Consider the following 14,257-nt stretch of genomic DNA (forward strand, 5'->3'; position numbering starts at 1 on the left):
TCTATCTCCATATAATAGAGTACTATACAGAATTTAAAATGAAAAGACTGTCTTTTTTTGTGGGGTACCAGGGATTGAACTCAGGGACACTCGACCACTGAGCCACATCCCCAGCCCTATTTTGTATTTTATTTAGGGTCTCACTGAGTTGCTTAGTGCGTCCCTTTTCCTGAGGCTGGCTTTGAATTCGCATTCTTCCAGCCTCAGTCTCCCAAGTCACTAGGATTACAAGCATGGTGCCTGACTAGCAGACTATATCTTTTTTAAGTATCAACATAGATAAATCTTACAGAACAATGTAGAAAAAAGGCACTGGGATTACAGGCATGTATCATCATGCCCAGCAGAAATGTGTTATTTCTTAAATGTGGTCATGAGTAATAGTATTCATTTTGTTATTCTTTATGCTTGATATATAATTATGCTTTTATATATATATGAAGTACCTCCACAAAAATCATTTTCAAAACTTAGTTTTGGACTGGGAGTATAATTCAGTGATATAGTGTATATCAACATGTTCAAGGCCCTGAGTTAAAGCTCCCCAGAACTGGGAGGAAAAATTTAGGTTTGACTCTGTAAATTCAGGTAAAGAGAAAGGTGTGTACCAGGTGAGCTCTCATTTTACACCTCAAAGATGTCACTCTGATATTCATCAAAAAACAGTATTCAAGCCAGGTGCAGTAGCACATGCCTATAATCCCAGTGTCTTGGGAGGCTGAGGTAGGAGTATCCCAAGTTCAAGGCCAGCCTCAGCAACTTAGCAAGGCCCTGTCTTAAAATAAAAAATGAGGGAGAATGTAAGGGGGTAAAAAAAGATGGTGAAATAAGATGAATACCATTGCCTTAAGTACATGTATGAAGAAGACACAAATAGTGTGAATATACTTTGTATACAGAGAGATGGAAAATTGTGCTTTATATATGTAATATGAATTGTAATACATTCTGTTGTCATATATAACAATTTAAAATTTTTTTAAAAATAAAAAAATACAAAACGAAAAGGGCTAGGGATGTAGCTAAGTGGAAAAGCAATGGGGAAGCTGGGGTTGTGGCTCAGTGGTCACTTGCCTAGCACATGTGAGGCACTGGGTTCAATCCTCAGCACTACAAAGAAGAAAATAAATAAAACAAAGGTGTTGTGTCCATCTACAACTAAAGGGGAAAAAAAGCAACCTTCGGTTAATCCCTAGTATTGATCCCCCACAAAAATTCAATTTCTTAGAAAAGCTATAGTTATCAATAATGAAAATCAGTATCTCAACTTACCAGCTTATTAACACGAAGTTTTGAGGAGTTAAATTTGAAGACATCAATTTTCTTATCCAGTGGTTTAATAGTAAACTGAAAGAAGAAAGTAGAAAATAGTTCAATTTGGGGCTAGGGCTGTAGCTCTGTGGTGGAGTGCTTACCTAGCAGGTGTGAAGCACTGGGTTTGATCCTTAGCATGCCTTAAAATAAAGGCATGCTGTCTATCTACTACTACAAAACAAGGAGGAGGAGGAGGAGGAGGAGGAGGAGAAGGAGGAGGAGGGGGAGGAGGAAAAAGTTCAGCTTGATTGCATAGATTCCTACCACCAACTGGGAATTCCACAAAAGCAGCAACCACGCTGGCCATGGTCCATCATGATGCTATGTCTTGTCCTGGCTTCCTAGTTCCCAGGCTCTAAGCCTCACTGCATTAGGAGAATGGAGAATAGCAAGTCTGGGGTTTTGGAAATTCAGGATCCTAAAGGTATGATTTCTGTACCATATTGGGTGGCTGTGAGGAAGGGATGCTTGGGCCAGCCCTCAAGGCCAACACTGGGAGAGCAGCACAGTCTAAGGCATAGCCCCTGCCTCATGAAGCTCCCAATCTAGTAAGAACCAGACTAACAAGAAATGGCACTCATTGGTGGCACATATCCAAATGTCCTGGGGGCTGAGTAGATCTACCAAAAGTAGAAAGGGACTGGATCTGATCTTAGAATATGACAAAGTAGTTAAAAGGCAGGGTGCAGAGTTGTTCTGGATAGTTAAGAGGAATAAGGGCAGTGAGGAGGAATAAAGTGGAGATGGGGAAAGGGGCAGAGTATGCGTGTGTGCGTGTGTGTGTGTGTGTGTGTGTGTGTGGTGTTATTAGCTTTTTGGGGATTGCAGTGGGCTTAGATGGAGGGAGGCATGGGTGGGCTGGGAATGGAGGTAAGGAATAAAAGAGAGGTTTAGATTTGATGTGATAGGATACAGGGGGTTACTACAGTTCTCTGAATTTGGGCAAACTTGATAAAAGCTCTTAATAGAAGGAATAAAAATATGAAGAAGATAAATGGACTGCTATAGAAGATCAAAACCTAGCTCCTGAAATCAAAGTACAGAAAAAGATGAATGATAAGGCCAGGGTGGCAGCCAAGTAGTACCAGGACCAGATCCTTGACAGAAAGAACAAATATAATTTCCATGCTTAACCATTCCTAAGGGGGCCAAACAGATACTTGATTTCAAAGATTCGTTTTAAACTACATATTCAATTCCAAGAAAGACTGCTTAGCCATCCTTAGCATTGCAGGAGTTAAAAAAAAAAAAAAATCATCAGGCTGGGGATGTAGCTCAGTGGTAGTGCACTTGGCCTAATTCACTTGAGGCCCTGGGTTTGGTCTCCCATATCACAAGATGAACAAGCAAAAACCCTAGCTTGATTAGCTGATAAATATGTTGGGGAAGATATATTCCTGAGTATTTCTTTCACATGATATATTTTTCAACAAAGGGTTAGCACACTGAGGACAGAAAATGATCCTTTGTTTAGCTTTTGGCCAAGTTAACTCAGAAGCAGTATAGCTCTTGTGTAGGCTGCTATTTGTAAATTTCATGAGCTTATTTCTGGCCCTGCTGTCAAACCCAGAGGCTGTCAATGGAAAACCACAAGTACTGGGGAAACCACAGGCTCTGCGCCATAGCAGGGTGTACACAAAGAATCAATGGATGACTTAAAATAAACTAACATTTATGTTTTGACAGCATGGCTGTCATGCATAACTACCGAGACTACTTCCTATTATGCCAAGACAGCTTGAGGTCCGCTTACCATGAGTTATCAACAGGATGGAACATGACAGTGTCTGGCCCCTGGAGAGGGTAGGTAGATTAGAGTTTGTTATATCAGGCCATAGTAGGGGAGACTTTAATCCTTGGGGTCTCTAAAAATGAGTGTTTGGGGAGCCTTTAGTTAGCACAGAAATATGTGATGTGCAATAAACAGAGCTTTATGAAATTGGGAGATAAAGAACTACCATACTGTGGTACATCTACTGCTTTAAGTCACATGGAGCTTTCAATTTAAATACTTTCAAAAAAGAACTACCTGATGTTTATTTACCTCCTGAGCTAACTACTTACATAAGCTCCAAGTCAGAATGTTTGGGATTAAGATACTCAATTGGCCTCATCAAGCATGGCTGAGTAGATTACAACACAGAGTGGAAACCAGAGCATGGTGTTCCTTTCCTCAATTTGCTATGAAGGAAGAAAAAAAAAAAAAACAAAAAAAAAAAAAACAGGAAATCTAGCCAGGTGCAGTAGCACACACTTATAATCTCAGTGACTCAAAAAACTGCTGAGATGGAGAATCACAAGTTCAAGGCCAGCCTCCTTGGCAACTTAACAAGATCCTGTCTCAAAATAAAAAATGAAGAGACTGTGGATGTACCTCAGTGATAGAGTTTTCCTCCACATCCTGCCTTAGATGTGCAAGTACCAGGAAGGCACTGAGCACAGTCCAGGCTGCACTTCCCACCCGCTGGCACGTGGTATCTTGTGCTCTCAAGGGCCCAGCCTCTGGGCCTCCCTGAAAAGCTGGGGCTGTAGCATCAGCCACTCTGCCTCCCAGCTCCTGCCACTCTACTCAGATGCAGGTCACTGTATCCCCTGCACCTCTGCTTCCTGGTGTGACATGGCTACTGAAAATACAGCTCCTGTCTTCACAGCAGGGTTCTTACAAGGATTAAATCAGAGAATCAGAGCAAAAGTGCTTGTAAGTAGAAACTCTCTATCATTGTCATCTTTGTCATTAGTCCTTTCAATTGCACTTATTTATTATATTGGTTGAGTTATTACTTGACCAGAACTTCCTGGGTTGGGTTTTCTTTCCTTTCTTTCTTTCTACCTACCTACCTACCTACCTACCTACCTTTCTTTATCTCACCTTCCTCCTCCCCCTCCCCTCCCCCCTTCTTTCTTTCTTTCCAGTGCTGGGGACAGAGCCCAGGGAATCACACATTCTAAGCAAGTAAGTACTCTACCGCTGAGCCACATCCTCAGCCCTGCATCTGATTTTTCCCCCTGTTTTGGCATACTGGCAATTGAACACGTGAGCCTGGGCTTCCTACATCTTTGTCATATGAAACCTAGCACAAAGTAGATTCTCAATGATTCTTTTAAAATAATTCATAGGAGATGTGGGTAGAGTTCAGTGGTAGAGTACCCACCTAGCATGTACAAGGCTCTAGGTTTGATCCCCAGCACAAATGAAAAAAAAAAAAGGAGGAGGAGGAAGAGGAGAGAGAAGGAGGAATGAATGAATAAATAGAGGATTATAGCAGTAGGGAAAATTCATTAGTATCCTGTATAGGAATATTTGAATCCTATGAATATTCATTATTTATTTGTTTGTTTTTAATATTTATTTTTCAGTTGTAGTTGAATACAATACCTTTATTTTATTTACTTATTTTATGTGGTACTGAGGATCGAACCCAGGGCCTCGCATGCGCTAGGCAAGCGCTCTACTGCTGAGTCACAACCCCAGCCCTGAATATTCCTTATTTAAATTGCCAATGCTGAGAATGATATTGGCCAAATTATATTGTTACATTGGGTGAATATATATCAATATATAACCACAAATCCCATCAATGTGGAAAAAATAAAAATAATCACTCAAAAATAAATAAATTGTGAATGCTGTGAGAAATACACACACTAAAATATATATATTATATATATATAAATATTATATATACATATATATATCACCCCCCCACACACACACACATAATGGTATGTGTGTGTATCTATGAACATACATATTTTTCCCACCACATGGATCAAGCACTGGACAGAGAAAGAGGCTTAATATAGACCATGCTTAAAATACAAAGAGAATTCATCACCGAAAATAGAAAGCTAAGTAATCAGAAAATATTCCTTTTTTCTTTTTAACTGTTCTTTTGGGATTTAACCCTGACATGTTGAGCTTCCCATTCTTTCTTTAGTCAATAATGGGGTTTAGTGATGCCCTTTGAAAAAAAGGATGCCAGTTCTGTTCTGTAAATACTTTAAAAATCAACAACCAAAACCCCAAAGCCTGAGAATTAGAGGGCTTTTCCTGATAATAAGGAGATGGCCAAGCTGGGGCAGCTTTGGCAAGCAGGGGAGATGGGAAAAGACATTTTACTGGGCCACTGGCAGCATTTGTATTTCAAACATATCCTACCTCCTTGTCGCTGTATGAGATGTTTCGGATTTCATTCCACGGGAAGGAGATCTTGGGGGTCAGCCTGTTCTCAGGGTCATAGATGTGAAGTCCCAGAGCATCTACTCCAAGCAGCAGCTCTGTGCCCTTTTTATTCTGTACAGTCAATAAAGAGCGGCCACTGTCAACTCCAGCTCAAGATTTTATTCAACTTTCTAAAACCTAGCACACACGGTTACAGCTGACAAGTTTCAACAGGTCCCAACAGAAATCACAGCTGTCTTATAACTCAGGAGGCTTTCAGCTTCCAGGATTGGGGCAGGCAGAGGCACAACTATACCATTGTGACTTGTATATCCCCCACAAAGGTCACTAGGAGCTCCTATCATTGGCTCAATGGCTAAAGGAGGGGCAATCTAAGTGTTACTGCCTCTAATTAATAACCAGATTATCATAGATGTAGAATTAAAACCTGTAGATTTAGGGCTGGGGATGTAGCTCAGTGGCAGGATGAGTACTGAGCATAAGTGAAGGCCTTTGTTTGTTTGAAAACACCACCAGAATCCCCCCAAAACCAAGAACATACAAACAATCAAAACCCGTAAGTTTAAATATTTCCCATGTTAAAGAAACAGGTTGGCCAGATGTAGGGGCACATGCCTATAATCCCAGCAACTCAGGAGACTGAGGTAGGAGGACCAAAACTTTAGTGACCAGCCTCAGCAACTTAGCAAGGCTCTAAACAATTTAGTGAGATCCTGTCTCAAAATAAAAAATAAAAGGGATGTGGCTCAGAGGTTAAGCACCCCTGGGCTCTATCCTCAGGACCAAAAAGAAAGAACAGACTGTTGGATTACTGGAAAATTTTATATGTCAGGACTAGATGGTCTCATTTTAGGTTACATTCAGTCTCAATGTAGTCTTACTGTACTATACTCAAGGCTGATAAAATGTTAATTGTAGAAACTCATTAGTGAGTATATCTGGGTATTTCCTCTATGTTCGAAATATTTAATAACTAAATGTTAGAAATAAATGTCTGATGAATTATATATAAATTAATTAAATTTAATATATATATGTGTGTGATACTGAAATGTCATGCTACTTCATAAACTAAACAAGTATCTAAAGAGTATTCCATTATAAAGCAAAGTTTTAAAAGTTTCATTAATTTTATTTCTTAAATTTTTGGATCAATAAGCTGTTTAAAAATTTAATTGGCTGTATGTATGTTATACCTCTGTCAGCCATCCTGGTCAGCAGTCCAGAAAGCTGGGAGCAAGTGTCCTGGGCCCCGCATCACTGACTCGGCTACGGATCTGTCAGCCATGTCCTCAAGGACAGGCTCACCTGCCAACACCATGGTCCAGCTCTTGTCTGGCAGAAGAAAGAAACTCCCCACACAAGGACACTATAGCTCCTGACCCCATGCTGACAACAAGGAAATTGAACCAAGACTCAAGGGTAGGAAAACAGATCTGCAAACTGAGAAGGTGCTTGGACTGTGACGAGAAGTACCAATCTAACAGCAGGTGTCAGATGGAGAAGCGAGTGCTCTAAGATAAATCTCTTTACTCCTTCTAACACCTGAAGTTAGGCGCTATCACCAAGCTATGAGAGAATCTCCTGTTTGTCTGCAAAGCTTTTAAAATAACTGTGTTAGCAAAAATGAGGCTCTGTACTCTTACATCTATAGCACATTTTGGAAAATGAGATATTCCATTATGTTTCTGATTATTGAGTTTAAATAAAAAAAAATAAATAAACATATTTTGCCCACTGCCTCCTATCATCATGACTCTGACACTTCTATACATTAAACGAGAGATGGGAACACAAGCAGCTCCTTTTAAATTATTTTTATCACATAGTATCCCTCTATATTATAATTTTTTATGTTTTATATATCAGTTAAAAATAAATTTTAATTTTAAAAAATTATTTGAAGCATATATCTTCCTTAGTTAATGATGAAATTTAGGAACTCTAACAGCAAAACCTCTAAAATAATCTTTAACCTAGTCTATTGATCAATATAAGAAATGTACATACTCAATAGTATACATTAGCCTGACTAATGTAGACATAGTACCTGATAAGAAACTGTTTTTTGAGGATTATAAAATCCTAGTTTAAAGAATCTAGGTGGTAGGCACATGGGACAAGAGTAGCTGGGCTGACAAAACTAGTGTTCTGTTAAATTAATTTGACCTTAAAAAAGGCAGGGGGGTGGGGCTGAGGTTGTGGCTCAGCGGTAGAGCGATTGTGTAGCACATGTGGGGCCCTGGATTTGATCCTCGACACCACATAAAAATAAAACAAAGGTATTGTGTCCAGCTACTTCTAAAAAATAGATATAAAAAAAAAAAGGCTGGGGGCTTGGGTTATGTCTCAGTGGTAGAGTACTTGCCTGGCATGTGTAAGGCGCTGGGTTTGATTCTCAGCACCGCATATAAATAAATAAAAATAAAGATCCATTGACAATAAACAAAATACATTAAAATAAAAAAACAGGGCTAGAATTGTAGCTCAGTGGTAAAGTGCTTACTTAGCATGTGTGAGGAACTGGGTTTAATCCTCAGTACCATATNAAAAAAAAAAAAAAAAAAAAAAAGTACAAAAATCAGAATCTATAGATAATATGATATAGGGACCAGAAATGTAGTTTATTTATAGTGTGTGCTTAGCATGTACAAGGCCCTAGGTTCCATTTCCAGAACCAAAATAAATATATAAATGAATAAATAGTTTTTAAAGATCTACACACAAAGTAAGTTTGGGTATTTTTGCCATTTTTATAATTATGCATCATTTTTACAAAATAGCAAAGCTATTTTTAAAAAGGCTGCACACAGGGAAGAGTCATACGCAGAAGTAGGTGTGTAAACAAGCAAAATTCAATTGGAGGAACAGCCTGGAAACTGCAGAACTCCTCAGGCCTCAGTGCACGCCGGGGCTGGCAGCAGCCCCCCTTTCCTGCCTGGGCTGTGTATCCCAGAGACCACCTCTGACAGTGAAGCAATGCTCACTAATCCTGTGCCTTTATCTGCATGGAAGCCATCAAAGGACAGGCAAAGGCCAGGAAAGGTGAGAAGCAGACCTTTATTACCCACTGACAGATGAGTGGGGCCATAAAATCAGAAGCAGCCAAAGGGAAGGAGGGCCTGCTTCTGTGGCTAATGAACAAGATGAACAATGCTGAGGATTAAAAATCACAAGGCCCACCCCTACCTCACCTTTATCCACCCCTTGAGGCTGCAAACGGCTTAATTCCCACTGAACACAAACTGCTTCATACACCTTCCTGGAAATCAGTGCCACTCAATCACCTTTAAAGAAATCACCACACTAGAGAAACAGGCCATGCTCATCCCAGCAACACCAAACTAACCTTTGCTTTCTCATATACTTAACAGAGATGCCATTCTCTTTACTCAAGATTTATTCATTACAAAGTATTTAGGAAAATGCGCTTGCCATATACTGCCAACATTTCTTTAAATCATTTGGTTAGCTTTCTTTAAGACCACGTCTCTGCTATGTTTCCACAAAAAGAAAATTTGATTTCTTACCCTTTTTGGAAGCAATTCTTCTTGGGCCAAAAACCCCCGTTTGTGCACTGAGGGGTCGTAGTCACCATACTGAAAGGAGAAGAAAGGAGAGCAGGTGACTGAGATTCTAAAGACTACTGCCATTTCTGAACAGGGCTCTACTTAGTCTTATTCCCTTCTCCCAGCTCCCGGGAGCAATTCAATTCCGATGACAAGTCAAGATTGCAACCTTGCTAGTTTGTTATCCTTGAATGAAAATACAAAGCTGATTATATCTATGAACACAGTTGCAAAATCCCTCAAGGCGATGGATGGGCATGTGCTAATAAGAATGTGACATTTGTATGGAAATGTAGTCATGTTTTCTAACTCTGGAAGAAAGCAGTCACTTCTAAAATGTTAGTTTTTAAATGGAAACAACAAAACACAACTGTGAAAGTTGTGATTAGCAAGGTGTGATAAGAGTCTTACCTACAAATGCTTCTAAGTGGCTGGTAATTGGAGCCAATTGCTAGGTGGGAGCTGGGAATAATGCAGACAATACTTTTAATACCTTTCACTCAAGGCTCAGAAAAATGCTTTGGAAAAATCTGATGTTAACACTGTCATTCCTACTGTACAAAGAAACAAGTAAAAGGTTAACTGATTTTGCAAAAGCTGCACAGCAAGTCACTACTGGGGCTGGAAATAGGTCCTGCATTTTAATTTATTCCTCCAGGGACAATGACTTAGAAATTTGTTCTCTACTTAAAAAAGGAAAAAAGTGTTCTTTTCTTTATTAGAAAATTTAAGCCTGATCAGAAAGTCATCAAAAATGAAACAAGGGGGCTGGAGATGTAGTTGATGGAGTACTTGCCCTGCAGCACGTAGGAGATGCTGATTCTCAGCATCACCTAAAAACAAAACAAAACAAACAAACCTAGAGAGAACCTAGGTTTCTCCCTACTTCTAAAAGGCCCAGAGACATAAAAAGCCCTAACAGTATGGTTCTTTACTAGTATTTCAGAGGTAGCTGCAGAATACAAGTAAGAGGCTATGCATACTTAAGTTTTCACCCCAGCTCTTTCACTTGGTAGCTAGACGAACTTAGAAAACTTTCTCTTCCGTAAAATGGGGATATCTTACAGGACTCTTGTTTGGATTAAATGAAATAATATCTGTAAAGTTTTAAAAACCATCTTTGACACATACAACCAGATGTCAAAGATCTCAGGCCCCTCCAAGACTGTTTTCTTATTGTTCAAATGAGAACACTGGCCTTGGAGGATCTAGAAGGGAGCTCTGGAGTATTGCCACTGTGGTTTTAAGTAAGGTGCCCTCTATCCAAACCTCAGCTTCCTTATCTATAAAGGAACGGGTGTAAAAGCACCTAGCAACGAGGGTGAAGTTAAGCAGTACAGGCAAGCCTTTAGCTCAGTGCCTGGCTCCTGGTGGAAGTCAGCTATGATTATTATTGGTATCCTCTGCATTATTTAGGTTATCACCTGTCACTGTTTGCCTCCCCAGTTTTTGAAGGCATCTGATGCCAAAGAAAGCCCTATTAGTTGCATTTCCAAACCTCTCAATAATGCCCACCAAACTTGAATGCAAAAGTAAGCAGATATGCAAAGTTAAAGTTGTAAATTCAGGTTCTTGCAAGATTAACGGTCCCCATTATTAAATTATACCAAGCTCCCAGCTATTCCACTGATCAAATATATTACAGCTGAGCAATGCAGAGGTAGCAAAGACTGCTGCAAGGACTACTCCACTGGACTAACTCCACTCACAACATTAAAGCCACCTTGATGTATGTGCCTGCTCTTAAATGTCTCTTTAAAAAACAAAGGGGGAAAAAATTCTGAAATTGTAGCAGTGGTGAATATAAAAAAGTCAAATCACTCTATGGATGGAGATGGCAATTCCTCATCCTTTTATGTAACAGATGCATTCTGATAATATATCCAGGGTGAATTTACTGTGAGGGTAAGAAGTTGAGATTTCAGCTCTCTGTACCTGCATGGGTCTCTGCCTAATTTTAAGAGTCATGATTTGGTATTCTTTATTAAAGAAAAGTCCCTAAATTATATAAACTTCAGGTCTACAATACCTGGATCTACACCTGATATAAAATAATTGAACTTAAATTCAAGAAGGGAGCACACCATTTAAAGGACTCTTGGGGTATTTAATTTTTTTTTTCTTTTTGTGGTGCTGGAGATCAAACCCAGGGCCTCACACATGGTAGGCAAGCACTCTGCCAATGAGCTTCATCCCCAGCCCCTATAGTCTTAAGTGGGACTCTTTATGGATATTAAATGATTTCCTATATTTTTATGTATGTAAAATCAGGTTGTTGTAAGGGACAGATGAGGCAGGGTACCGAAGATAGCAGAAAACAGTTTTATTTGGCTGCAGTCAGGTTCAGAGGGCACAGCTTTCTCTGTAATCAATTAATCCCCTGAACCCCAAGTTCAGGTAGTTTCAGAATTTTATACCCAGCTTGTAAGGGGAGGGGCTCAGAAGTTCACAATCTGCAGAAGTTCACATAAAAACAGCTTTTTCTTTCACTATTCTGGGCAAGTTAACCCTTCAAGGACAACACCTGAGAAGGGGAGAGCTAGACAAAATGGACAAAAGATCAATACCTTTTTTTTCCTCCCCCTGCCAGCTGTTATCATGGAGCCCAACTGGTAACTTTGCTTACCTTAGAAATGTAGGTATCTCTGTGAAGTTCCAGCTCAAGGCCAGAGGCCTTGCTAAAGGATCTTTTTTTTTTTTTTTTTAATCACATTTTGCATTTGCAAACAACTTCTTACAAACTACTATCCTGGATAAATGTTTGTGAAAAACAAGTAAAGGGACGTTCAGCACTTGGAGTGCTGATTTCTTCCAGGCCAGTGGCCAAATAAAATGGAGCAATAGGAAAATTAGGAAGTTTACCTACACTGAACTCTTTTGTAGAGACTCTTTTGCTGATAGTCCTAAAATCAATTATGGTGAAGATTTCTGGAGAAGCTTAGTTAAGATTTTCTGTGGAAGAGGGGGTGCCACTACAAGGTTGAATATTCTGACCAGGATTTCACAAAACATAAAGATTTGCTTAAGGAATATATAGAAAAATGGATCCCTATCACTAAAAGTCACTAAATTCCAGATGGATTAAAGACTTAAACCTATAAATGAAAATCCATAAAAACATCAGAACAAAATAGAGAGCATGTATATAATAATGGTTGGTGAAACCATTCTATGTGACTCCAAACAACAACAAAAGACATATGTGATATGTAAAACAGACAAAAGGTTGATACCTGCAACAGATGGTGCTTCAATAAATCAATCAGAAAAAGATAAGCAATACAGTAGAAAAAGGTACAAGTCATAAACAGTTGATTCACAAATAAAAGAAACACAAATGGTCAGTAAATCTATGAAAAGATTATCAACCCAGATGACAATCGAGGAAGTACAAATTTTTTAAAATCTTTTTTTCTTTCAGGCTTAGTGGTACACTCCTGTACTCCTAGCACCTCAGAAGGCTGAAGCAAGAAGGTCACAATTCAAGGCCAGTTTTAGCAACTTAATGAGACTCTGTCTCAAAACAAAGAATAATTTTAAAAAGAGGAGTGGGGGGCTGGGGATATATAGCTCAGTTGGTACAGTGCTTGCCTCATATGCACAAGGCCCTGGGTTCAATCCGCAGCACCACAGGGGGGAGAAAAGGAGGGGCAGGGAATGTCACTCAGTGATAGAGCACCCCTAGGTTCAATTCCCAGTACCACATTAAAAAAAAAAAAAATCTAGTTTCCTATCAGATTAGCAAAAATTTAAAAGACTGATAGCATCTACTATTGGAAAGGATGTGCAAAAACCCGTCATCTAATGCACTATTGCTGAAAGTATTCTTTCAGAGAGTAAGTTCAAATTTGAAGTTTTTAAAATTTTTATCTATTTGAAACTTTTGAAATAAAATCTACATACGTAAAATTTACCATATTAAGTGAATGATTCAATGGTTTTTAGTATATTCAGAATGTTGTATAACATCCACTAATTCCAGAACATTACCATCACCCTCAAAACTGAAATCCCATACCCACTAGCAGTAATTCCTAAATTTCTAACTCCTCCCGCCCCCTACAACCACTAAATCTACTTTCTGTCTCTGTGGATTTGCTTAGTATAGACGTTTCATTTAAATGAAGTCATATGATATGTGGCCTTTTTGTTGGGCTTCTTTAACTTAGCCTTACTTAAATTTTAAATGTTCTTATCCTTCAATTCGGTTGTGCCATTTCTTTTGGTATTTATCATAACAGAATATTAGTAATATATGCCCAAAAGGGAAAAATACAAGGATGTTCACTGCACCTGTTTAAATAAATAAATAAATAAACAAACAAACAAAACAAAAAACCCCACGAAGATACCTTTAAATAATCCACAGTTCCTCCCTTTCATGATATACTGTACAGTAGGTAAAAAATAAGGCAAGGGCTTTGGCTGTGGCTCAGTGGGAGAGCACTCACCTAACATGTGTGAGGCACTGGGTTCAATTCTCAGCATCACATAAAAATAAATAAACAAAATAAAGGCATTGTGTTCAACTAAAAAAAAAAAAAAAAAGAATAGGCAGGTCTATCTGTTCTGACAGTTTTAAATGAAAAGGAGCCACGTATTGTATGATTTCATTTATATGAAATGCCCAGAACAGGCAAGTTCACAGGGACAAAAAAGCAGATTAGCAGTTGTCAGGGTACAGGGGTGGGAGGGAAGCGGTTAGGGGAACCTGCTAGTGGCCGTGGGATTTCTTCTGGGGGTGATGGAAACATTCTGGAATTAGGCATTACTAATAATATCAAACACCTTTTTATTGTATTTATGGGCCATTCTTACTTTCTTTTCTATAAGACCCCTATTCACATGCTTCATGCCCATTACCTTTTTCCTATAAACGTAAGACTTCTTTGTATTTAGGTAGACTTTTTTTTTTGTCAATTCTATTAAATTCTACTTCTAGAAATTTGCCTTACATTTATACACAATGGAGTATTACTCTGCATTAAAAAATGACAAAATCATAGAATTTGCAGGGAAATGGATGGCACTAGAGCAGATTATGCTAAGTGAAGCTAGCCAATCCCTAAAAAACAAATGCCAAATGTCTTCTTTGATATAAGGAGAGTAACTAAGAACAGAGTAGGGACGAAGAGCATGAGAAGAAGATTAACATTAAACAGGGATGAGAGGTGGGAGGGAAAGGGAGAGA

The 14,257-nt window shown here is 38.9% G+C and overlaps 1 protein-coding gene across 1 annotated transcript in view; it reads right to left on the reverse strand.

The window, feature by feature from the left end:
- The window catches only part of Nf2 (NF2, moesin-ezrin-radixin like (MERLIN) tumor suppressor), a 54,181-nt gene that overhangs the window by 29,411 nt on the left and 10,513 nt on the right, over window positions 1–14,257 (reverse strand). The window contains exons 4-6 of the mRNA XM_048784878.1: window positions 8,954–9,096; window positions 5,474–5,633; window positions 1,273–1,347 (exon numbers count right to left, since the gene is read on the reverse strand). Coding sequence (XP_048640835.1) covers window positions 1,273–1,347; window positions 5,474–5,633; window positions 8,954–9,096 — 378 coding nt within the window. The remainder of the gene's footprint in view (window positions 1–1,272; window positions 1,348–5,473; window positions 5,634–8,953; window positions 9,097–14,257) is intronic.

Source organism: Marmota marmota, unplaced genomic scaffold (assembly GCF_001458135.2).
Source record: "Marmota marmota marmota unplaced genomic scaffold, marMar, whole genome shotgun sequence".
NCBI lineage: Eukaryota > Metazoa > Chordata > Mammalia > Rodentia > Sciuridae > Marmota > Marmota marmota.